Source organism: Triticum urartu, chromosome 5 (genome assembly GCF_003073215.2).
Source record: "Triticum urartu cultivar G1812 chromosome 5, Tu2.1, whole genome shotgun sequence".
NCBI lineage: Eukaryota > Viridiplantae > Streptophyta > Magnoliopsida > Poales > Poaceae > Triticum > Triticum urartu.
Window position 1 is genome coordinate 460859383 of NC_053026.1, and position 26582 is coordinate 460885964.

The window sequence follows — 26582 nt, forward strand, 5'->3', positions numbered from 1 at the left end:
ATATGCTAATTGCTGCAAAGAGTATGTCAGAGATTAATGAACTAAAGAAGCAATTGAGTAATGAATTTGAGATGAAGGATTTGGGTGCAGCAAAGAAAATACTTGGCATGGAAATATCCAGAGATAGACCGTCTAGAAAAGTATATCTAAGTCAGAAGGGATATATTCATAAAGTTCTTCGTCGTTTTAATATGCATAATGCCAAGCCAGTAAGTACTCCGTTAGCTGCACACTTCAAATTATCATCAGTTTTATGTCCTAAATCAGATGCAGATATTGAGTACATGTCTAGAGTTCCCTATTCGAGTGCAGTTGGTTCACTTATGTATGCCATGGTTTGTTCTCGTACGAATTTATCATATGCATTGAGTGTTGTCAGTAGATACATGGCTAATCCTGGAAAAGAGCATTGGAAAGCAGTTCAGTGGATTTTTTAGATACCTGTGAGGTACTTCTAATGCTTATTTACAGTTTGGGAAAACTAGAGATGGACTTGTTGGTTTTGTTGATTCTGATTTTGCTGGTGATTTGGATAAGAGAAGATCACTCACAGCTTATGTTTTCACCATTGGTGGTTGTGCTGTGAGTTGGAGAGCAACTTTGCAGTCTATTGTGGCTTGTTCCACTACTGATGCTGAGTATATGGCTATTTCTGAGGCATGCAAAGAAGCTATCTGGTTGAAAGGTTTATACACTGAGCTTTGTGGAGATTCATCTTGCCCTAACGTATTTTCTGACAATCAAAGTGCCATATATCTTACAAAAAATCCAATATATCATGAGAGGACAAAGCACATTGATGTTAGATTTCATTATATTCGAGATGTTGTTGCTGAAGGCTATTTAAAGGTATGCAAGATAAGTACTCATGATAATCCTGCTGATATGATGACAAAGCCAGTTCCGACCAATAAGTTTGAGCTTTGCTCAGGCTTAGTTGGTATTTCTCACTAATCCTGTGGACTTTGACGCACAAGGTGTTTATACTGATTTGGATGGAGTTATCTACTTTCTACGACTACTGAAGGGAATTTGGCTCAAGGTGGAGATTGTTAAATTGTGAGCCAAACTATACCGTATTGGAGTAGACGTAATACATATGGTGTGCGCCTTTGCGTTGGTACCGACGCATACGAGTACAACTCGTTTACTTGTCCTCCAAGGACTCTCATATATTGCCCTCATATATACCCCATGTAGTCGCACCTCAGATGGCCTGTCGTCTCGTGCTTGTAATACTCCTCATAGTGATTGCGCCTTCGTGCGTCCGTGGTTTTTTCCCGCAAGGGTTTCCACGTAAAAATCCGTGTGCTCTCGTGTCTCATTTATTCTCGTTATTATCTAACACTATCATCTTCCTCCCTCCTGAGCCTCCCAATCCATCACAAGTTTCTCTCTTTCCCGTGCGCTGGCACCAAATCATGGACTCCGACAGCCGGACCTAGGGCTCCGGCGATGGTGGGACATAGGCAGCTAATCCGCTTTCCCTTTCCCTTCTTGCGAGGGACCTCCCTCATCTTTTTTCTTGTTTTTGCTGAGTCAGCCAAATGACGGTTGTTAAGGATGTGTGGGGAGGCGATTCCGGGAGGGGTGTGGGCGCGCGGCTGGCTAAGGCCCTAACGGCGACCTGAGTAGCTTGTTGGATGCCTGCATCTATGGTGTTGATCCAGGGCCGGCCCTGGGGTATGGGCGACGGGGCGACGGCCAAAGGCCAGGCGAGGAGGGGGCCCATGATGAAGTTATCTCAGCAAAAAACAAGAAAAGATAGCTAGCTAGCGATCGCTGATCGATTAGCGAACGCGAAGCCGCGCCGCGACTCACGCCAGTTGCCAGGGTCAGGTACGTGACTGCTTGTTTTCCTAATTTCCTTCGTAGGTTCGTCGCCCTCGCCTGTGCGCCCGTCGGCTTTCTCGCTCGGCGCCTTGCCCCTTGTCACGTTGCCCTCGCCTTGGCTGCCGCTGTCCGCGCTGCCGCACAGTAGTCCGGCAGGCGGCAGCCCGACCATCCGGCATCCGACAAGGCGGCACCGCGGCAATACCTATACAAGTATACATCCGACTGGAAGTCTTGAACTCTGCTCGTTTTTCATCCATGTTCCTATCCATCCCCCCAAACCCCAAATTTGACAATTCAGTAGTTTATTTATTCTTTATTTAGTATCTAGTATTCTAATATTTCAATTATTATAGTCATATTTTAAATTAAAGATGTGTGATTAAAAGTTATTTTTAATAAGTTATATATATATAACGCGCATATATATATGGTCTTAGGACTTAGAACATAGAGGCCCATGTCGTCAAGTTCGCCTAGGGCCTCCCGAAATACAGGGCCGGCCCTGTGTTGATCTCTGCCCTGATTGATGTGTACGTGGTGCTTGTAATATGCGTGCAGGTGTGGTGTTGGTATTGCCCGACCTGAGGGATGCAAGAGGTACAAACTGTTGTCCCCTCTCTGACGCATGTAATTCATCGATGCGTGCGTGATTTGTACCGACATGTCCCCTATCTGTTGCATAATTTTCATGACAACCAGCAAATAGGAGCAGCCCTTGGTGATTTAGACAAAGTTCACGCCTAAGAGGATCACTGGGTGGCCATGAGAGGTAGCAAACGGACAACATGAATCTCTCCCTATATCGCCAATATAGGCCAATATTTTTTTTCTCCTACATATGTTTTAATTAGTGAAGTACTTCTTTTGAACATAATCACATTGTTTTGCTGCTTTGATGATTGATTTTCCTACACTTTAACAATTATGTATAGGGCAGAAGGTTTCACCAAGTCGTCTTATTCTCCTAGCTGCTCCCTCCACAATTTCATATCGCTTATTTTTCAGAAAACATAAGTTTCTTGTTCAAGGGAAACACAATGCTATATACTTACATTGGATATATATGACTACAAGTCATAACTTGTTGTAGGTATGCCTACGGAAGATTTCACTGCATCGAGCGAACAAACTTTAATGTTTACATCACTTACTGTAGTTGATTTCTCATATTTATTTTTGCACCGGATTTTCTATGACAGGACTTGTTGCTTAAACAATGTGATTATAAGAAATTAGGGACGGAAGTAACAAGTGTGTGAACTCAAAACTTCTGTGTGAGCTCATACCGGTAGCCTTGGCAAAAAACCCATGAAGATAGGCCGGCAAATGTTCGTGCTTGAGAAATTTTGGAAGTTTTTCTACTCCTATCACATCCGCAGAGCTTGATCCTCATGCCTTGCACATGTCTTCTTTTAAGAATGTGAGTATACTTTTTCCTCCTTTGCAGACAAAATTTTGGTTGAGTTGATTCTTGAGAGCATCACGTGAATATATCACCCATATATACATGCGTTCCCCGTTGCAATGCACGGACGTTGGTCTAATCTTTACCTAATAATAAAGCAAATTGGGTTTCTTTCGTCCGTCATGGCATTTTTCAGAAAAGTCCCTCTATTTTAGAGAATTAAACCGTAGTCCTGTTTTAAGTTAAAACAAATCGTTATTTTCATATTTTACACAAAAGTTCCTTTCTTTTTTTGAAATCAACCCGCCGTCCGGATTTAAGTCACACCCGAACCGTTATTTTACATTTTTCAAAAACCCCCCTGATGTTTCAGGTAATTCATCCGCGGATCATATTTAAGTCAAACAAATGCTTTTTAAAATTATCCATATCTTTTAAACCGTAACTCCGATTTGAACATGTTATATATGAAATTTGATTAGAAAAATATGTAGAATATGAATATGATATTAATTTTACCTGTTAAGTACTTTTAAATATTATTTTGGAATATATTTAAGTCAAACCAAATGATTTTCTAAATTATCTGTATCTTTTAAACCGTAACTTCGATTTTAACATATTATATATGAAATTTTATTAGAAAAATGTGTGGAATCTAAATATGATGTTAATTTTACATGTTAAATATTTTTAAAATATTGTTATGGAAGCAAACTTATAATTTATAGTGCAAGATTCGTTTTTTTCATACCGACGGCGATCCGGATTGCAAATAAACATCCAAATATAACCATATATGGAAAAGAAAACATCGATAACTACACATGCATACCTCTGAAAAATATCGTAGGGGAAAACAACAGATTTCTCATCGTGAGAGTGAGAGAAAGCGAGCGAGAGAGAGAGGGAGAGAGAGACGCCTTAGGATTAACCATATTCAACACACATTTTTTTTTGTTTTGTGTGAACACCGAGGCCATCGCCGACGAGGGTGATAAGGGGGATAAGCGGCAACACAAATATGATGCCTCGTAAAAATAAAGGAGATGGACCTATTGTGGTCTTGAGTGATGGTTGTTGAGTTAAGAGCATGTGTTATGTTTTCTCTCCCGTTACAACGCACGGATTCTTTTGCTAGTTTATTGTAAAAGACCCATCCATATCTGAGAAATAAAGTCTTTTAGCCGTAAAAAAAGACAGTAGTAATGCGGACCCGAAACTATGTAGACCCGATACGCGCGTACCAAGTTAGCGTCTCACGACGTAGCTAGCTAGTAGTTCACAAGCAACGGCGGCGGGATGGCGGCGAAACAGCGGACGGGTTCGAACTTCGCGGTCGATCCGTATGTGGCGCGAACCAAGTGTCGCGCGTCACCGATCGATCCATGGAGTTCTGCGGCTTGTCCCCTGGCGCGGCTCTCGTCGCCGCCACGGTGGTGTCGGCGCCGTCCTCCTCTCGCCGCCTTGCGCACGCGCCGGTCCGCCTCCCGGGCCTCCGGACTACTCGCTCCCTGACGCTGGTGAGCACCGCTCGCAATCCTTGTTATATCAATCCATGTATAGATGTGTACGTTGATTCGTTGGCGATCTTGACTACACTCGACTCTTACCGGTCTCGTGCAGAGCTGCGCCCGTGGCCACGGCAGCATGCCCGTGCTTCCCTGGGCGCCGTCGAGCTACGACGAGCGCTTCACCCGGGATCAGGACGCCGACAAGGAGGAGGAGGCGGCGGTGCCGGTGGGCGCGTTCCGGCCCCTCCTGGACAACCTGAAGCACATGCTCTCCGTCCGGACCATCTTCGACGTGGAGGACTATCACGTCGGCATGCCTTTCGGTGCGTAGGAATACACGCGCATGATGATTATGTACTTATTTTGATTTATATATATGGCTTATCTTAGAATTTTGTTTTTTTGTTTTATAAGTTTTAATTTTATTGATTTTCATCATATATATGTTCAGGTTTTGAGGTGCATTAAATCATTGCATGCAAGATTAAAAAGAAAACTTACCAATTCCTCTATGCATATAAATGTTTTTGGTCATTTATTGACCATGTATGCATGCATTTGTAATTAATGCATTAATAACACACATTTTTTTTTAGAAAAAACAAGCGCATTAGTTTAGTTATTTTGTAACTACAAAAATTATTGTACCACTCATCATCTATCTTGGTTGGTGAGATTTCTCAATTGAGCTATGGAATAACTGCAACACAAGTGATTAACATTGGTGTGCGTGTGAGCAGGAGCCCTCCCGGCGTGCATGGGGCTGTGGCAGGTGTGGAAGATGGATCCCTCCACATGCCTGGACTTGGTGCGTGGGGCTATGGCAGGTGTGGAAGATGGATCCCTCCTGACATGCGTGGGGCTGTGGCAGGTGTGGAAGATGGATTCATCGACGTGCCTGGACTTGGTGCTTGCCTACGCCTTCTACAAGCTTAGCGTCCTCACGGCCAACGTATGAAAACGGGGCTTTTGCAACGACCTTATCACCCGGGTCCAGCTCGGTTAGTCGCCACTTCCATTGATTCCTTATAAGATCCTATGTGAAAACATGGCTTCCTCTTCTTTCTGAGCTGAGCTGAACTGAACTTTTCCTGATGAATGCATAGTTATTGGCCTCACAATGGCCTTCAAGGATATCCACAAAAGCATTGGTCCCCTTGATTACATCAGGTAATTATTATTAATTCTCGTGTTTCACTAAGCCTGGTTACGATTATACAGTTCAAAAATGCCGATGTTTTAACCAGGGAGCGGAGCTGATGTATGCGTGTCTCGCGCGGGGTTCCTGTTTTCTTCCTTTATACCGTGTCGGTGCTTCCGGACTTGAGCGGCATGAAGAAGCTCGTGAGTCCTCTCTTCAACTTCCTGTTGGCGCTATCCAAGAGCAAACCCGGGAGACGCGAGCTGATGCGCGTCCTGGTATTTGATGACTTCAACTACATAAAGGTGCTCATGCTATGTGGAGGTGGGCCAAAGACGGAGGGCGTATCAGATGCCCAACAGATGGAGGTGAACCAAACATTGGATCGGCTGCTTCATCTGATTGATGAGCACATTGAGCCAGAGCCAGAGAAGGGCGTACTGGCTGCCGAATGGCTGATGTGCCAAATACTAGTTCTACTGCCTCGTGTGAATGGTAAGATGCTTGGGCTAAAGATGGAGGGTGCACCCGATGCCCGACCAGTGGAGGTGGACCAAACCCTAGCTCTGGTGTCTCCTTTGAATCAAACCCTAGCTCTGGTGTCTCCTGTGAATGAGGAGGAGGGTGTGCCCGATGACCAGACAGTGGAGGTGCACCAAACAGTAGCTCGGGTGCCTCGTGTGAATGATGAGATGATTGCTTAAAAGATGGAGGGCGTACCAAGTGTCCAACGGGTGGAGTTGGGCGAAACACAAGCTCAAGTGCCTCGTGTGAATGATGAGATTACTCGGCCTAAGTCAGTCAATTAATCTGCTTTGTCTACAAATAAGAAAGATATAAGTAATGCTACTATGAATCTCAAGAAGAGTTTGATCCTGGCTTAGAATGAACGATGGCGGGATGCTTAACACATGAAGTCAAACGGGAAGTGGTGTTTCTCGTGGCGAACGGGCGAGTAACGGGTAAGAACCTACCCTTGAAAGGGAACAACAACTGAAAACAGTTGCTAATACCCCGTGGGCTAAGGAGCAAAAGGAGAAATCCTTCGAAGGATATGTAGAATATCCGTTTAGAGTTTGTTTTCATGTTTTTTCATTCATAACTAACATGAATCTTTCTCTGCTTCAGGGTTTGCCAGTGAACGATTGGGACTTGTGCCCAATTTTTAAACAAATCAAGCATAATATTTCTCTTTCTTCTTCGTAGGAGGCCACATATGCAGTGTAGCTTTGGGGTGCTGCGATCCGTCGCATGTGCTTATGTCCAGATACTGTACATGCACGGTCACACACAATCTTGGATTGTAGTACTCCATAAAAGCACACCTCGCACTTACAAACATCAGATACCAGCTGGTAGATGTATGTATAATGACCACCACAGAATTTCAGTAAGATTTATAGGAAAAGGGGGCAAATTTATATCTAAGATAAGTTAGATACTACTAGACATATGGTGGCTTATACAAATGAGAACTAATACGCACATATATTACAGACTGGGGCTCCCATATTCTACACCCGAACAAAGGGCTTGTTTGGATGAGGCGCTACTACACCAAATCCCTTAAACTAAACAAAATTCCTTGCAAATCTCTAGGAGTTTGATCCGATACATGCCCATCCAGAAAATACCCAAGGTGATGCAGTCTGTTTCTCATGCATGCACATCAAGAACCTGAGCCTCATAACTAGTTCGCAGAATCGTCATAGGGAGAGACATAGCCAGGCAACCACATAATCCTGTATATCTCTTGAAGCCCACCTCTGGTTTTCAACAGATTGACAAAATAGACCAAGCCTTCCCTTCCATATTTCTTCACGCCAGCAACATCGAACAGGAATGCACAAATGTAGAGGAGGAGAACCGGCATCCTGTGTCATGAAACTATATTCAGTTACTGATTGAATGATCCATATCCAAAAGAAATGCATGAGAAAGATAATTGTATTGTTTCATTTAACTTACAAAGGCCAGAGCCAACTCCACTCTATATCATATTGATACAGCAGATACAAAATTTAGATGCTTACATGAAGTATGGCTTGGGACTGCATGTTCTACACAGAGTTTAACCAAGACTTGGCAGACTACTGAAATCTGATTACAAACATGTATATATCTACTAGATAAGATACATAAGAAAATTGACAGATAGAACAGAAAGAGTGCTAGCCTCTGTTGGGAGGATTGTACTTATCAAGACCATGGCACCGCTAACAAACACTAAGTATATCATATGTTCATGTTAAAGCTCCAATATTAGGCCACAAAGTTAATGATAAGCTTGGCAAAAATTCCAGCAGAGGCACATACGATTTAGACCAACCATGGTGAATGGCAACTCAATGACTGAATGAGATGGCATGACACGTTGAATGGAAGCATTAGACAGTTTGTGGTTTGCACATTTGTACTCTTTGCATGCAGTGCAATGAGACGAATGCAGTTTAACAATACTTCATGCCTTCTTGGACAAACAGAATTATGAACTGCATTCTCAAGGGGGGAGAAAATGTTGCGATTAAAGATTTCCTGACATACCGGACATGAAGCTAAGTTATCAGGGTTCATGTGGCTGTGAAAACATTGTACTATCTTGTTGCGGGCCATTTATGCTAGGCTAACTGCCCACACCTCATGTGTTGATTAATGTGTGTGACTCATATGCAGTCTGAATACCTTTGCCCCCCTATTATTAGTATAAGACAAACACAGCCCTTAACACTTCTCTCAAGAAGCAAACTTTAACTGGGGCAGCAGACATGCAGACAACGAAATCCAATAAGGGCAAAAAATTGTATCTTCATCTTTCTCATCCATCACTCATCTAGTATGTAAGCCTTACTGTTTCCACTTTGTATATGAATTCAACATCATGGATATATATTGTTCTAGTTCCCTTACACATATTATTTTCTACGGCTATAATGTTTCCCTAAAAACCGCATTTCCAACACAAGGTTCTTGTGGACACCAAAAAGCATTAGCTACCGCTGTATGATGGACATATAGGTCCTGAAACATAACTCCTATGATGTTGTACTGTTGGTATATCAGCTTGACAAGTTATCAAAGCTCTAAAATGTTAATGAAAAAAGATGCATAAAAAACAGAATTATGTGATGTATAAACTAGAAGGTAAGTTGTCATTCTAGAGTTTGTAATTCAATGTTAGAAGAATGATATCTGTTGTTCCAAAAATGCAAGTGATGGTTTGGGATAACACTACTGGAATTAGCTTATTTGCCGTCTGCCCATTCTTTGCCGTCCGCTTGCTGACGGCAAGGAACGTCTTTGCCGTCAGCCACAAGAAAACAGACGGCAAAGATGTGGCTGATGGCAAACAAAGTCTTTGCCATCAGCCCGTTCTTTGCCGTCCGCTAGCAGACGGCAAAGAGGTGGGTGGGTCCTGTTATTGTTTAACCAACTCAAGCCCACTGGCCCCACCTCTTTGCCATCTGCAAGCGGACGGCAAAGAATCTTTCCCGACCGTTGGCGGACGGCAAAGAGGCGGGTACATTAACGGCCGTCCCGCCCCCCTCTCTTCTCTCCACTCTCTCATTCCTCCCCACCCACACCCGCGCCGCCGCCGCCGACCCCGTCTGTTAGTAGCCGCCCGCCCCGCACCCCGCCGTTGCGCCACCCCGACTTCCCCCGTGATCCAAAGTGGCCGGACCCTGCGCAAGCGGGAGCTACGTGCACCGGGCTGCCCTTTTTTTATCATGTCATTGACTTGCTAGTATACCTTTATCCATCTGCTACGTGTTTCGTTAGATTTCGATATTTTTTTTTCTGAAGTTACTTGATCGAGAAACTCTAGGAACATGCAGTGAATATATATCATGGCTAAACTGTTAACATCTTATGTCATGTGGGGGCGTACGTATAGGAGACGTACAACCCGAGAGAGGAGGCCAGCGGACAGGGGGTGTCCAAATTAGTATCAATTAGTATCAGGTTTGGAAACGGAAGGGTTTTTTGTCCCAAAGAAGGTTTTCCCTACTGTTCCTAAAACAAGTAGGAGTCTGTTTCTATTTCTACTAGGAGTCGTCATGTAACTTGACTATTTATATTGCCTCCCTGTGGAGGAACGAATCAAGCAAGAAAAAAACACAACTTGGTTACCCTGCGCCTTGTGCACCTCTCCTCTTCCCTGCCACGGGGCGACGAGGCTTCAAGCCTCATCCTCCCGTAGAGCACAGCTACAACCTACAATCAACTCCCAACGCTCCTAATTCCCAAGCATCTGACAATTTGGTATCAGATTCATCGATCTCCGTTGCGCCTGCAACCATGTCGTCCTCTCCCAAGAAGCCTGATCTTCCTAAAACCCCTGAAGACCTCGCTGCCAAGGAACATGCAGATTTCGAGGACGTCCAGCAAAATCTGGGCGATCTGGCCGAGGGCGTCGAACTCCTCCGCGGCGACATGACCAAGGCCCTAAAGGATGTCACCGATGCCCTGACGGCGTTCAGAACAGAATTCAGCGATCTATCACAACAACAGCGCGCACAAAACCTGGCCATCACCAGGTTGGAGCGTGCGTGCGAGCCGTGGCGAGCCTTCCCTCGTTACCGCCGACACCCAATCAGCGGCTGCCCGCGTCGGAGGTCAACTCAGGTTGCAGGCTCCACTTGGTTCCGCCGACGAGCGTCCACCCCGCCTTTACAAGCTCGACTTCCCTACCTACAACGGTGAAGGCGACCCTCGACCATGGTTGACTAGATGCAATTTGTTTTTCCTTGGCCAGCGCACGCCTGACACGGACAAGACTTGGATGGCGTCATACCATCTAACAGATGTGGCTGCCCTTTGGTATGGCCATCTAGAGGAGAAGATCGGCCGGACAACTTGGGCAGACTTTGTTGCGCGGGTCAGCCAGCACTTTGGCCCTCCCACACGTGCCAATCCCTTCGGTGAGCTCATCTCCCTCCCGTACAGGCTCGGTGGCGGAGTATACTAAACAGTTCCTCCAACTCTTGTCCCGCATCAATCCCATCCCAGATGACGAGGAGCACAACATCTTCACCAATAATCTGGGCGAGCCACTAAAAACACAGGTTGAGCTGCTGCGTCCAGCTACTCTCGAGGATGCTATGGACATGGCCGTCTCCTATGAGCACCTTGCCATGGTGACCACGGTTGCTGCTGCCACTCCAACGCGCCCTGGTTGTCCTACACGCCCTGTCCCAGCAGCCCCAGGTGCTGCCACAGGCGACCCCTCTTCTGGGGGCGGGCCTGTCTTCAAAAAGCTTAACGCCGCCGAGATGGAGGACAGACGCGGCAAGGGACTATGCTTCAACTGCGATGAGAAGTATGTCCGGGGACATCGCTGCAAGCGTCTCTTCTACATCGAGTCCGCCAACGACAACGAGGAAGACAATGGTGACAACCTACACATCTCGCTGCTCGCAATCACCGGCGTACGTACCAGCGACACAATGCAGCTAGTGGTCCGTGTAGGCGAGCGCGAATTGGTCGCTCTCCTCGACTCTGGTAGCACTCACAATTTCATCAACGAGGAGCTTGCTGCACAAGTGGGCAGCCACTTCTCCACAGGGCGCTGCCTCCGCGTAACAGTAGCCAATGGAGATCACGTCACATGTGGTGGTCTTGTTCGGCAGGCTGCCATCACCATAGGCCAAGAAGACTTCCGCGTCGATCTTTACGCCATTCCCTTGGGTGGGTTTGACGTCGTTCTCGGGACACACTGGCTCAAGACACTCGGGCCCATACTTTGGGACTTCACGCGTCTTTGGATGTCCTTCTGGCGGTCCGACCCTCGCGTTGAGTGGTATGGTATCGCGGCGTCAACCCAACCCCACCACATTCACGCTTGTTCCGGCCGGGAGCTTCTTGGCAGCCTCCTCAATGAATACGTTGACGTTTTCGCAGAGCCTCGGGGCCTGCCGCCGCCTCGCACTCACGACCATCGCATCCGCTTGGTGCCTGGTACCGCACCGGTGGCTGTTCGACCATATCACTACCCGGCTATCCAAAAAGACGAGCTCGAGAGACAGTGCACGGACATGTTGGAGCGTGGTCTTATCCACCGCAGCACTTCTGAGTTCTCTTCGCCCGTTCTTCTGGTGAAGAAGCACGACAGCTCCTGGCGATTCTGCGTCGATTTTCGTGGCGTCAACGCCAACACCATCAAGGACAAGTTCCCTATTCCTGTAGTAGACAGAGCTACTGGACGAGCTAAAGGGCGCCCGCTTCTTCACAAAGCTGGACTTGCGATCTGGTTATCACCAGGTGCGCATGCATATTGAGGATATCCACAAAACAGCGTTCCGGACACACGAGGGCCTGTTTGAGTTCCTCGTCATGCCTTTTGGACTCACAAATGCGCCGGCAACCTTCCAGGCTTTGATGAACGACGTACTTCGACCCCATTTACGCAAATTTGTGTTAGTATTTTTTTTGATGATATTTTGGTGTACAGCGCTTCATGGTCGGAGCATGTTCGACATGTGCGAGTCGTTTTGGAGCTCATGCGCCAGCACCAGTTATTTCTCAAGCGCTCCAAGTGCTCTTTTGGGGAGGAGTCGGTTACGTACCTCGGTCACGTCATCTCCATCAACGGTGTCGCCATGGACAATCAAAAGGTTATGGTTGTTGTTGACTGGCCGGTGCCGCGCACAGTTCATGCGGTCCACGGTTTTTTGGGGTTGGCCGGCTACTATCGGAAGTTCATCCGCGATTTTGGCATTATTGCAGCACCCCTCACAGCTTTGCTCAAAAAGGATGGATTTCTCTGGTCTGAGGAGGCAACACATGCTTTTACAAGATTGAAGACTGCCCTGACTACAGCACCAGTGCTTCAACTTCCGGATTTCACCGTGCCATTCATTGTGGAATGTGATGCCTCTGGTTCGGGATTCGGCGCAGTGTTACACCAAGGTGCGGGACCCATTGCTTACTTCAGTCGGCCTATTGCTCTTCGTCATGTCTCCCTTGCTGCATACGAGCGCGAGCTCATTGGTCTCGTACAAGCTGTGCGCCATTGGCGGCCATATCTCTGGGGTCGTGCCTTCGTTGTCAAAACCGATCACTACAGCCTCAAGTTCCTTCTGGACCAGCGCCCCGCGACTATCCCACCACATCATTGGGTTGGGACGCCCCGTGTGTGCGCCATAAGCGGTCCTTCCTTTGATCTATTTGAGGAACTTCGTCGGGCTACACACACTGACCCAGCTCTCATGGCATTCCGCGAACAACTAGAGAACGGCGAGCTGGGACCCCCATGGGCACTCATCGATGGCATTGTCACTTTTGAGCGTTGTGCCTATGTTCCACCTTCCTCACCACTTGTGGCAGATATACTCGCAGCATCCCATGATACCGGCCATGAGGGTATTCAGAAATCGCTACACCGTCTTCGTCGTGACTTCCATCTACCACAGGCCCGGACAGCTATTCAGGACTACATCCGCAACTGCCTAGTTTGTCAGCGTAACAAGACCGAGCAGCTCCATCCAGCAGGCTTGCTTCAGCCCTTGACAGTACCATCTCGGATTTGGGAGGACATTGCCATGGACTTCATTGAGGGATTACCAAAAGTGGGCGGCAAGTGTGTCATTCTTACCGTTGTGGATCGTTTTTCCAAATATGCACATTTCATTCCGTTAGCGCATCCGTACACAGCTGAGACGGTGGCCAAAGCCTTCTTTGCTGACATTGTTCGTCTGCATGGCGTACCAGCCTCCATCGTTTCTGATCGAGATGTTGTTTTCACCTCTGGCTTTTGGAAGGCTCTCTTTGCTGCTTCTGGTTCTCGCCTAAACATGAGCTCAGCTTTTCACCCGCAATCTAATGGCCAATCGGAGGCCGTTAATCGGGTAATTGCTATGTACTTACGCTGCCTCACTGGTGACCGGCCCCGACAGTGGCTTCAGTGGTTGCCATGGGCGGAGTACTGCTACAACACATCTTACCACACCGCTCTCAAGGATACGCCATTTCGTGTGGTGTATGGTCGTGATCCGCCTTCCCTCCGTGCATACTCACCGGGTGAGCTGCGTAATCAGGCTGTCGAGCGCAACATTGCAGACCGCGGCCAGTTCCTTATCGATGTTCATGACCGTCTCCTTCAGGTTGTGCAACATTACAAGCATTACTATGATGGCAAGCATCGAGAACTTTCGTTTGAGGTCGGCGAATGGGCTTGGTTGCGTTTGCAGCGCCGTCCAGCAGCGTTCCTTGGATCTGCTGCCAAGGGAAAGCTCGCACCTAAGTACTTTGGTCCCTACAAAGTCCTCGCCAAAATTGATTCCGTTGCCTACCGTTTGGAGCTTCCACCCCGCGCCCGCATCCATGATGTTTTCCATGTGGGTGTTCTGAAGAAATACCAAGGCCCTCCTCCAGATGCTCCACCGGTGCTGCCAGCCATCTTCCAAGGCCGTGTTCAGCCAACACCTTCCAAGGCGCTGCGTGCACGACTATTTAGGGGTATGCAACAGGTTCTCATCCATTGGGAGGGCCAACCGGCGTCTGATGCTTCATGGGAGGATGTTCCAGCCTTCAAAAAACCCTATCCAAGCTTCCAGCTCGAGGACGAGCTGTTTCAGAATGGAGGGGGAGATGTCATGTGGGGGTGTACGTATAGGAGACGTACAACCAGAGAGAGGAGGCCAACGAACAGGGGGTGTCCAAATTAGTATCAATTAGTATCAGGTTTGGAAACGGAAGGGTTTTTTGTCCCAAAGAAGGTTTTCCCTACTATTCCTAAAACAAGTAGGAGTCTGTTTCTATTTCTACTAGGAGTCGTCATGTAACTTGACTATTTATATTGCCTCCCTGTGGAGGAACGAATCAAGCAAGAAAAAAACACAACTTGGTTACCCTGCGCCTTGTGCGCCTCTCCTCTTCCCTGCCACGGGGCGGAGGCTTCAAGCCTCGTCCTCCCGTAGAGCACAGCTACAACCTACAATCAACTCCCAACGCTCCTAATTCCCAAGCATCTGACAATTAGTTTCTTTTTGTTTCTTTTAGTTTAGTTTCTGTTTTAGTTATAGTTATAGTTATAGTTTAGTTTTAGTTTAGTTTTAGTTTAGTTTATTTTAGATTACTTTTAGTTTTAGTTTAGTTTATTTTAGATTAGTTTTAGTTTTAGTTTAGTTTATTTTAGATTAGTTTTAGTTTTAGTTTAGTTTATTTTAGATTAGTTTTAGTTTTAGTTTAGAAGAAGTAGGAGGAGGGAGGAACAGAAGGAGGGAGAAGAAGAAAAGAGAGACCCCGACCCCCGACCAACCGACACCCTGACACCACACCCCGACCGCGGTCGACCCCCTGACACCCTGACACCACACCCACCCTCACCCCCGACCCCTGACACCCTGACACCACACCCTGACCCCGACCCTGACACCCTGACACCACACCCCAACCCCATATATATTTGTGTTGATCGGGTGTATTTTTATTATGGTCATGATTATGATACACTTACATTATATATATATATATTATTATGTTCATGTCAGGTATCCAAATTTTTTATGTTGTACTAATTTCGTTTACTTTTTGTCATTGCAGGTGTTGACAGGATGGTGGGCAAGGGTCCAGAGCGCCCCGATCCTCCTGCGAGCGCTACTGGGAGGGGTGGTTCCATTATTCTAGCCCAGCCCCTCCGGAGAGCGCTGCTAGACAGTATGCAGACAACTGTTGCAGGCGCTTCTTCTTCGGCTGGGAGAGGTCGGGGGAGGACGAAGAAGCCTGCTAGAGGTGGACGTGGTAGCGGGAGAGGTAGGAAGGCTGTTACTCCTTCCTCGCCGCCACCCTCAGCTCATTCACCCGACCACAGGAGTGCTCCGTCTGACGTGGACCCGTCTCGGACTCCGGTCCATGAGCCTCCGGTCGCTGATCCTTCCCCCCACCAGACTCGGGTCGCCGATCCTTCGCCCCACATGAGTCCGGTCCCAGAGTCTTTGTCTTAGAAGACTCTGGTCATGGGGTCTTCATCCCAGAAGACTCCCGGTCATGGGGTCTTCGTCCCAGAAGACTCCGATCACGGGGTCTTCGGCCCACGAGACTCCGGAGGCTAGTGGCTCGGAGGATGGTAGCGAGGACACCTTTCAGATGGATAGCTACAGCGACGACGAGCTGGTTGAGAAGGGCAAGAAGGTCTACAAGTGTGGCGCTACAAAGCTCCCGCCCGTGCCGACGACCCCCGACCAGAGGTGGTTGATTGCGCCTAAAGGGTTGAAGTAAGTGCATTTACTATTTTTTTAACCTTTTGCCTTCATGTTCCTTCAAATTAATATCTAATGTGTTGGCCTTGTCATACTGCAGGGGCTGGGTACGCCCCAGTGGTTCCCGTAGGCCCAACCAGGTCCTTGGTGTGCTTTGCCGGCAGCACTTCCCTGGGTGGGTCACGTTGCCCGGTGAGGGTCAGGTTCCACATCTAGCACTGACCTGGGAGCTGTACTCGGTTGCCCCGGCCCCGCCGGAGGAGAGGGTCGACGGTGTCTTGTGCGAGACAGTGGCCGACATTGTGTTCCTTCGGTCTTGGGTAATTTCTCCTTTACGGAACTAAAAATCAACACTACCTAGTGATTGTACTAATCAATGTTGTCTTGTTTGATTGCAGACCTTCTACAGGGTTTCAGAGGGAGAGCAGGAGGCCGCGTGTATGGTTGTCGAAAACGAGTGCAAGCGCCTACTTCAGAACTTAAGGCACGAGGCTCGGGTTGCAGGCCGTTCGAGACTACTACGCCTCGAAGGGTATTAGGAGGGGCAAGCAGAAGTGTCGCGACAAGTTTCTGAGTAAGGAGAAGTACATGCAGGTAATTACCTATTCTTAAGGCCTTGAACTTAGTTTTCTTGATTTGATTCGTAGGCGTAGCGCTGAAATTTCTCTTGACTCACTTAGGTGCCCCCGAGATGGTGTGTGGATAAGATGGACTGTTGGGAGGCGTTGGTGGATGCGTGGTGCTCTCCCCAATGGAAAGTCGAACACCAAAGGGCCAAGGATAAGCGCGACCAAATGGAAGGTGTGCCACACCATCAAGGGAGCTCCAACCTGTTTGAGTACGGGGATAACTGGGTATGTGGTTTGCTACATGATTCATGCAATTCATTCTTCATGCTAGCATTTATCCCTTCCAAAATGACTTAATATGCTATAGTTAGCTCTAAAATGACATAATAACCTTGGATAGCTCAATAATGACATAATTAGCATAATTTGGTCAAAATGGCATAATAATCTTGGTTACCTAAAAAATGACCTAAACTTGGCTTATTTTCCTCGAAAATGACATAATAACCTTTCTTAGCTCCAAAATGACCTATTTACATAGCAATATCATTCTTCATGCTAGCTTGAGCCCTTAACTAATATTTTGCTCCTCTCTCTCAGGCGCACTACCACAAGAAGCCTGTGCCAGGTCTGTTCGACCTCTATGGCATGGCCCATATGGCCCCGTACAAGAAGGCCAAGCCATTCACGGAGTCTGACCTAGATGATCCAGAGAGCTTCACCAACAAGACCTCCCACCACAAGCTTGTGAGGTACAGAGACGAGGGGAAGGCGAGGAAAGGGGAGGACTTTAACCCGAGCCAGGATCCTTTTGATACAGAGCTGGTGATGATATCTGGTGGCAGGAGGTCCCATGGCTCTCAAGCCATTGGTGATGGACTGATACGTTGTCCTAAGACTCCCGCAAATCAACAAGCGCCTGAGTAGCTCTGATCCTGAGATAACGCCTCGTACACGGCCCGCGGAGATCGCCATGGCGGTTAGTTATACGGACTCTCTCACCTTTCCTCCATTATATTGTGTGTGCGTTCGTCGATGATTACAATGCTAACGAGGAGTGGTGTGTTGCAGGCTATTGTTGAGAAAGAGAGATTGAAGACGAAGGAGCTTGTGGAGGAGGCAAAAAGGGAGGCAAAAAAGGAGATGGAGGAGAAGACGGCTAAGCTGTTGGAGGAGGAGAGGAACCGGAACGACGTCGCTAACCGGGCCCTATCCGAGCTCATCGTGGTATGTTTCTCGTGCATATTAGCCCAATCATGCACGTAATGTTCGCATTACTATCCAATATGACTGACTCGTGAGAACCAAATGTGCAGACCATGTGCGAGAAAAACGGTCAGGCCCCTCCGCCGATGCCCCAGATTGCTCCGGCGAACACGATGAGTTTGATTTGAATGGTCGTTGCTTACTACTATTCACATTTCAATTTGCGAACTTGCTAACGAGACATTATTGGAAATGATCTTTGGTGCAACATGGCTCCCGACAAGCATCGACCACTCCTTCTGCCAATGCCGGAACCCCGACCGGTCCTTCACCTCCGTCTGGCACTGGCGCAGCCCCAACCATTCCTACACCTCCGTCATAACGGTATTTTTCTTCTTATTTAGCGTGTTTAGTCCATTTATGACATAATTTAGCCTATTTAGTCCACAAATGACATAATAAGATGAAGAAAATCAAGGAATAGGAAGATCTTCTTCTTCTTCTAGTCTTATTATTATTATTATTATTATTATAGTTTTCTTCTTCTTCTTCTCCAAAATGAAGTTAGCTCTAAGTTATATCAAAAATGGCATAATATGCTTAGTTAGGTCAAAAATGGCATAATTAGCTAGGTAAGCTCAAAAATGGAATTTTTCTTCTTATTTAGCCTATTTAGTCCATTTATGACATAATTTAGCCTATTTAGTCCACAAATGACATAATAAGATGAAGAAAATCAAGGAAGAGGAAGAAAAGAAGGAATAGGAAGAAAAGAAGAAGAAGAAAAGAAGAAGAAGAAGAAGAAGATCTTCTTCTTCTTCTTCTAGTCTTCTTCTTCTTCTTCTAGTTTTCTTCTTCTTCTTCTCCAAAATGAAGTAAGCTCTAAGTTATATCTCATAATATGCTTAGTTAGGTCAAAAATGGCATAATTAGCTAGGTAAGCTCAAAATGGCATTTTTCTTCTTATTTAGCCTATTTAGTCCATTTATGACATAATTTAGCTTATTTAGTCCATAAATGACATAATAAGATGAAGAAAATCCAGGAAGAGGAAGAAAAGAAGAAGAAAATGAAGAAGTTCTTCTAGTCTTCTTCTTCTAGTTTTCTTCTTCTTCTCCAAAATGAAGTTAGCTCTAAGTTATATCAAAAATGGCATAATATGCTTAGTTCACTCAAAAATGGCACAATTAGCTAGGTTAGCTCCATTTTACCTAAGTATGCTTACTTCTTCTTCTTCTTCTTCTTCTTCTTCTTCTTCTTCTTCTTCTGATTCTAGTCTTCTTCTTCTAACTTTCTTGTTTCCCATTTTGCAGATTTAATTCACTATATGGAAGCTTGCATGGATGGAGTGCTTGTTTCCCTTTTCTTTTTTTCGTTCGTATCGATAAAAAATGTGGAACTTTGTTATATGGATGCATGCATGGAACAATGTGTTGGATGAACATTGTGATGTTACTGTAATATGTATGGATGGAACTCTGTTTCTTATTATGTATGTATGTTGTCATGGATGGAGCTATGTGTTGGATACATCATATGTCTGCTGTGCATGTGAAAAAAAAATTATATATATATATATGTATGTATATCTGTGTGTGAATTCCTGTGAAATTAAATGGATTCAAATAAAAACAGGGGGTATGTAGCCTTTTTGCGGTCTGTGAGCGGACGGCAAAGAGGACACGTGGCAGCTACCTGTAAAACCTGGGAAACATTGGCTGCCTATTTGGTCACTTTGCCGTCCGCTAGCAGACGGCAAAGATTCAAATCACTTTGCCGTCCGCTGGCAGACGGCATAGCTGGCCACGTGGCAGCTCCCCAGTACTGCCTAGCTGAGCTCTTTCCCGTCTGCCGTCCGCTGGCAGACGGCAAAGAGCGCCGTTAACCCCCTAACGGCACTCACGCCACCGCACTGCCGTCCGTTGTCGTTGCCATCTGCTGGCCTCGGATGGTGGATGGCAAAATCCTTTGCCGTCCGATTCCAGGAAGCGGAGGGCAAAGAAGGCCTTTGCTGGCACGTGTTCAGACGGACAGTTTGCCGTCTGCTGGCGGACGGCAAAGACGTTTGCCGTCCGTGATCCATGTCTTTGCCGTCCGGCAAAGAAGCTGATTCCAGTAGTGTAAAACTGTCGTACCTGGCTACTAAATGATTTAATAGTTAGACAATACATACTGACCTAATAACATCCAGGAGGACATAGTTTTTCTTGATGTCCTTCCAAACCATGATAAGTATGATGCCTACAATGAGAAGGAGATCCAATGAATGTCCAATAATATGGCTACAAACTAGTATAACTGAAAACCAATTTTAAAAATAAAAAAATACCGAATTTCAGCCGCGTAATCAGGCTGTTGGACTTGTGGCTTCTGTGTAACTCTGAGGACAAAACACTGAGCTTGTAGAAGATGAATGCGAGCACTGCATCAACAAATATGGAAGGCGCCGTCTTCCACAGTTGGTAACAGCCAACACATCCAAGAAATGCACCTGCATTTAAACATAATCACTACAATGCAATGGATTCGGCAGACAGCAAGTTAAAACAATGAACATACACCAGAGCAATTGAAATCAAACGAACCAAAGAGGGTGCCCAGCTGATAATCCTCAATGTCGTAGACACGGCGGAGCGAAAAGAGTTCCCCTAAGTTGCGAAGCTGCGGGCGGAACATGCGTCCGAACTCCGTCTTCAACACCTCCCATTCCTCGCTCCTGGTCTTCTTCTTACTGACGCGCGGCACCTCCATGTCAGGAGAAGGACAGGGGGGGGCAACGCTGTAGAGGCAGTGCCTTAGAGCTTATGCACCCGAATGAACAATGGAGTTTGGGAACCCGGAAGAAGATCTTACCACTGGCCACGGGCATGAAGCGCCGACGCGGTGGGGTTGGGAGTTGGGCGAGAGGGAAACCCTAAGGCTCAGCTCCCTGGCCCCAGTTCCCGCAGCAAGAAGGGCGCTGCGGCCGCTGAAGGCTCCGCTCCGAGCAGCCGTTGTCCTCTGAGCCGTCGGGTAGGCGCCGGCGCCGCCGCAGCCGCCGCCGCACCGGACAGCCAACATCGCAACGGTGTCTCCTCTGCGCTCCCCGCTACCGCTTCAGTGGAGACGGACACGGGAGAGGCCCTATTCGGCTCCTTCAGCACTGAATCTTTGATCTGGGCTCGATAGAGGATCAAGTGGGCTTTATTCGCGAAGCCCATTAGCCCAACTGCTTCGTTTCGTCGGCTGTTTCCCTCCGTTTCGTTGACTGTTTATTCTTGTTTAGCGACTTGACTGTTTCGATGGGATTTTTTAGCGACTGTGCTGTTTCGTTTCGTTAAACTCCTTTAGCGATTGGACTGTTTGGATGAAAACAATTGTTGTAAATTTATTTTTAAATAGCTCATGCTTACAAGTAATCTGGGGAAAGACCTTGGAAGTGAGACATATGCTTAAAAACAAGAAAACACTACCACATGGTATAGTCTTTAGATATTTTTTGATCTGTCTGAAAAGAAGGTTCAATTTCTTGATTACTGAAAAAACTGCGGCCTGATTCTTAAAATAAAAATTGTTCAAAGAGTTCTGAATTTTTTTTGTGGAATTGAAAAAAGTTCATCAATTTTTTAAAATACGAAAATAGTTCACAAATTTGGAAAAAAAAGTTCATCTAATTTTTAGGAAATTATTTGATTTTTCAAAAAACTCAACAAATTTGAAAACATTCATCAAATTTAAAAATCATTAATTTAAAAAAAACATCAGAAAATGAAAAAAGTTCATCGATTTTAAAAAAGTTCACCAAAAAAAGAAAAAGGTTCATCAACTTTTAAAAAATAGTTCATGAATTGAACGAAATTATCGAATAAGGAAGAAGAGAAAAATGATATTTTTAAAGAAGCGAACAAGGAAAAATAAAAGAAGAAAGAAAACAAAGGGCAATGATACCATGTACCGGAGTTCCAACAACACCCAACGATGGGGAGACATGAGACATTCAACCATTGCCATTCATTTGTGCGACATGTCGTCAAATGATCATTTGGTGTTCCCAAGATGAAATGGAGAATTCTCGGAGGCATGCCATGGTACAAACCAGAGACCCAAAAGATGATTGTCACTGCATGCATATGTCTCCATAATTGGATTCGTCATACCAAGTTACACGATGAGCATTTTGGCGAGTTTGACAATAATGTGTATGTGCAACCTCCATTACCGTGCCAACTCTCTACTACCAAAAGATGACGGTACCATGACCGCACACGTGAGGCTATTACTAGCAATCTCGTACCTTGAATTATTCCTTCTATTTGTAGTTGGCCCCTTTTGTAACAAAGCAAATTTTATAACCATTCCAATTGTAATATTTACCACAGTGATATTCATAAATCTTTTTTGTGTTCACACTTGACGAGAAACTGTTTGAGACAACTAAGTGTTAGCAATTTAGCACACATTTTCAGTTCAGGGACATTACATAAATTTCAGCACAAACTCATCGACATTCTGAGACAACAATCTCGAAAAAGAACTCGACAACTGATTATGTGGACAGTTTCCCAGAATCTGATTCTGAAGAATCAAAAGCTGAAAAGAACTAGGCCCAAGAAGGCCACCCACAACTTCGACGAGGCGTGGGTCATCATCATCATAGTGAACAACGACAAGTGAAATGTAAGAGATGATGTTGTCATTGTGATCAAGAAACAATTTCTTAAATAATTACCATTTGTAACACATGGCATCATGCTCTCTGTTATTGTATCATCCCCTCTCTTAATCTCTCTAAGACCATTCGTGTACATTATCATACCCAGGGCACACCTGTCCTATCTTATTCTCCCCTCGTATTCATACTCAATCTCCCCAACCAAACTCTCAATCACAATGGGTTTCCAATTATCCATGTCATACTAATCATACCGGATTGAGTGTTCGTTGCAGTATTCTCCGTGGTTGCTAGTTCCAGCAAAATAATTACCATGATTCATCTCGATTGAGAAGTTTTTTGAGGATACACACGAGTGTGTGTATCATGTATTAGAGAAAGAAAAGGGGGTAAAGAGCCCCATCCACCGGAGTCTTACTTGCGGTTACACGCGATTACATGACGACTCTCCGTCTACCCTCGCTTGAGAAGTGATTATTGCATTTTTTTTCCTACAACGATAGGTTATTTATAGCCCTTTTGCATTTTCCACAAAAACATTACTCCCTCCGTCCCATAATATAAAAACATTTTGCAAGCTAAATCAGCTTGTAAAACGTTCCTGTATTATGGGCCGGAGGGAATACTATCTAAAGCATGCTTATTTCCCCAACAAGTGTAAATGCCAATGCCCCAAAAGCATAATGATATAACACAAACATGCTCATGTGTGTTTATGTATACAAAAACATCATTTTCCTCACCCCATTGGCTTTTAATCAATACCCCATTTTCTCAAATTAGCAAACTCACAATTTCCGAAAACCCTGAATCCAAAAAGTCATATTTCCCCCAAATTAATGCCCATGATGAATCAGTACATTTTACATGCCCAAAATCCATGAGTTGGAAAACCTTAAGGGCCTGTTTGGTTTCAATAAGTCACCTGACTTATAAGTCAAGTGACTTAAAACCACTGACTTATAAGTCACGTTTGTTTGGTTGTCACCTGATTTATAAGTCATCCGACCACACCTTTTCACCTTGTTTTTTTATGTAAAGATGGTGGGACCCACACAAAAAGGGGTGACTTATAAGTTTTAAGTTGGGGTGGAGCAACTTATGACTTATAAGTTGGGTGACTTATAAGTTAAATTTGTTTGACAAAATAAGTCATTTTTTCACTTTTGACTTATAAGTTGATGACTTACTTGTAACCAAACAGGCCCTAGGCCCACCAAACCCCCAATTCGTTGTCCTATATAATAGCGCCCTCACCTCGAACACCAACCAATTTTACTCGTATTTATTCGGCCCGCAGCGCCTATTGACCATTTCCACACGCAGTGCGTTATAAATAAGGTAAGAAGTTATATCATGTCAGATATTTATTATCAACAAAAAAAAAAGTTACGTCATGTCAGATAGACAGCTCCGGGCGATTAATGGTTCGAGTTCGATGTCTCGCCGTGTGCTCCCCGTCAACGAAGCTGCTGGTAAGGACGTGTCGTCCTTCCACTGCCGCTCTCTGGTCTCTGCGTTTCTTTTCTTGACATCCTCCGTCGATCACCAATCAAATCCAGGTGCTCTGCTCAGACGCCAAAGGCGGTCCATCCAGGCAGCCGCCGCTAAGCTTTGACTGCAGCAACCATGGCAATGTTTGCCGTTCTGCTGCTGCTGGCAGCGCCGCTGCTTCCACCGGCAGCAGCGCAGCGGCCGCCGGGGTGCCGGCGGCAGTGCGGCAACGTGACCGTCCCCTACCCCTTCGGAATCGGAGCGCGCTGCCACCGTGCCGAGGGCCGTGGGTTCCGGCTCGAGTGCGACGACACGCGCCGCCCACCGCGCCTGACCGTGGCCGGCTACGGCCACGAGGTGGTTGCCATCTCGCTCGCCTCCGCCGAGGCCACCGTGCTGCTCAACGCCAGCCGCGCCTGCTACGACCGTGCCTCCGGCTCCGGCCGCGTTCTTGGCCGGCGGGAGTACCCCATGGCCCTCAACGGCAGCGCCTTCCTCTTCTCCTCCATGAAGAGCAAGTTCGTGGCCATCGGCTGCCCCGACCTGGCCTACTTCGTGGACGACGGGGGGTACTACGTGACCGGGTGCATGTCGGTGTGCCGGCCGTCGGAGCGCGCGCTGCCCGGGTCGTGCCGGGGCGACGACGGCTGCTGCCAGAGCAACATCCCGCTGGGGCTGGCCTCCTACCGCCCGCACCTCCGCAGCTTCGGCCGGCGCCAGCAGCAGCAGGGAGGGACGTTCCTGGCCAACTCCACGGGCTGCGCCTACGCGTTCATGGTGGACGCCTGGTGGTTCTGGTACGCCGGCTCCCACTTCAACAGGACGGGCGACTTCGCCGTGCCCGTCGTGCTGGACTGGGCCATCAGAGGCGCCGGCGCCGGGGCCTCCTGCGCCGCCGTGCGGGAGAACGCCACCGCCTACGCGTGCCGGAGCGCGCACAGCGTGTGCCTGGACTCGACCAACGGCCCGGGCTACGTCTGCAACTGCAGCAGCGGCTACGAGGGGAACCCCTATGTCCTCGGCGGCTGCATCGGTACTAGTCCGACTCCAGTATACTCTGTTCCCGAAATTCTTGTCCCGTCGCTCAGTTCTTGCTCATCGTACTGACGAATTCTGTCAAACTGGCTCAAACTGAAGATGTGGACGAATGCGCGCGACATGATCTGTACCCGTGCTACGGCGTGTGTACCAACACGCCAGGCAGCTACCTCTGCACATGCCCCAAGGGGTGGAGTGGAAACTCTACCGTGCAGGATGGTTGCCACCAGCAAGACAAATTCACATTAGCGTTGAAGGCTGTCACAGGTATAACATGCTTTGAGTCGTCAAGTTTTGTTCCAAAACATGAATTTGACAGAAATTCATGGGCACTAGCCTCTAGCTACCTTGTATTACTAATAAAACAGTTTGTAATTATGAACAATTTGTTCAGGTGTAAGCATAGGAGTGTTCATGGTGATCCTGGCGTGCTTCTGGGCACACCTGAGTCTTCAGAAGAGGAGGATGCTGAGAGCAAAGCAGAGGTTCTTCGAGCAGAACGGTGGCCTCCTCCTGCAGCAGCACCTGGGTTCGCTGGCCAGCTCCGGCGTGGCGTTCAAGATCTTTTCCGAGGAGGAGATCAAGAAGGCCACCGGCAACTTCGACGAGGCGCGGGTCCTCGGCCGAGGAGGCAACGGTGTGGTCTACAGGGGCGTCCTCCCCGGCGCCGGCGGCTCCACCACCGTTGCCATCAAGAGGTCCAGGGTGGCCGATGAGAAGCAGCTCAAGGAGTTCTCCAAGGAGATGCTGATCCTCTCGCAGATCAACCACAGGAACGTGGTGAAGCTGCTGGGATGCTGCCTCGAGGTCGAGGTGCCCATGCTCGTCTACGAGTACGTCCCCAACGGCAGCCTCCACCGCTACATCCACGGCGGCGGCGGCAAGAGCGAGGCGCCCTTGCCGCCCGGGGAGCGCCTTCGCGTCGCCGCCGAGTCGGCGCACGCGCTCGCGTACATGCACTCGTCCGCCTCGCCCCCGATCCTGCACGGCGACGTCAAGTCCGCAAACATCCTGCTCGACGGCGAGCTCACCGCCAAGGTCTCCGACTTCGGCGCGTCAAGGCTCGCGCCCGCTGACGAGGCCCAGGTGGCGACGCTTGTCCAGGGAACCTGCGGGTACCTCGACCCGGAGTATTTGCTCACGTGCCAGCTCACCTGCAAGAGCGACGTGTACAGCTTCGCGGTGGTGCTGCTGGAGCTCCTCACCGGGAGGAAGGCGTTCTGCCCGGACGGGCCGGAGGAGGATGACACCAGCCTCGCATTCTCCTTCGTCACGGCTGTCCAAGGGGGAAGGCACCGGGAGATCATGGACGGAAATGTCAGGGAGGAGCTCGGGGACGAGGTGATAGACGACGCCGCGGAGCTGGTTATACGGTGCCTGAGCTTGACCGGTGAGGAGAGGCCGACAATGATGGAGGTTGCCGACAAGATCGAGAGATTGAGAAGCTGCGCATGCAGAAATGCAACCGTATAGAAAAAAAATATTAGTGAGCAAATGTTTAACTATTTTTTCTAAATAGTTTTTTTAGGTGG

General features: G+C 47.3%; 2 protein-coding genes across 2 annotated transcripts in view; one reads left to right on the forward strand and one right to left on the reverse strand.

The window, feature by feature from the left end:
- LOC125509837 (wall-associated receptor kinase 2-like) overlaps positions 1-26576 on the forward strand; it is a 76501-nt gene extending 49925 nt beyond the window's left edge. Inside the window, exons 4-7 of the mRNA XM_048674862.1 lie at positions 9486-9499; positions 24206-25045; positions 25150-25317; positions 25445-26576. Of these exons, the coding sequence (XP_048530819.1) occupies positions 9486-9499; positions 24206-25045; positions 25150-25317; positions 25445-26523 (2101 nt within the window). The 3' untranslated portion in view covers positions 26524-26576. The remainder of the gene's footprint in view (positions 1-9485; positions 9500-24205; positions 25046-25149; positions 25318-25444) is intronic.
- On the reverse strand, positions 7314-20982 carry LOC125509840. Its single transcript, XM_048674864.1, has 5 exons — positions 20721-20982; positions 20453-20646; positions 20197-20358; positions 20045-20108; positions 7314-7770 (listed from the first exon to the last, which is right to left on the reverse strand). Exons 2-5 carry the CDS (start codon positions 20616-20618, stop codon positions 7587-7589), a joined length of 576 nt encoding a protein of 191 aa, XP_048530821.1. The 5' UTR covers positions 20619-20646; positions 20721-20982; the 3' UTR covers positions 7314-7586.
- Positions 26577-26582: the final 6 nt, after the last annotated feature.

Bases quoted from the DNA above. Each gene is read 5' to 3' on its own strand.
- LOC125509840 (XM_048674864.1), bottom strand. From the start codon at position 20,618: ATGGAGGTGCCGCGCGTCAGTAAGAAGAAGACCAGGAGCGAGGAATGG. The intron at 20,359-20,452 runs GTTCGTTTGATT...GTTTAAATGCAG, and splicing joins TCAGCTGGGCACCCTCTTTG to GTGCATTTCTTGGATGTGTT. The intron at 20,109-20,196 runs GTATTTTTTTAT...TTCTCATTGTAG, and splicing joins GATTACGCGGCTGAAATTCG to GCATCATACTTATCATGGTT.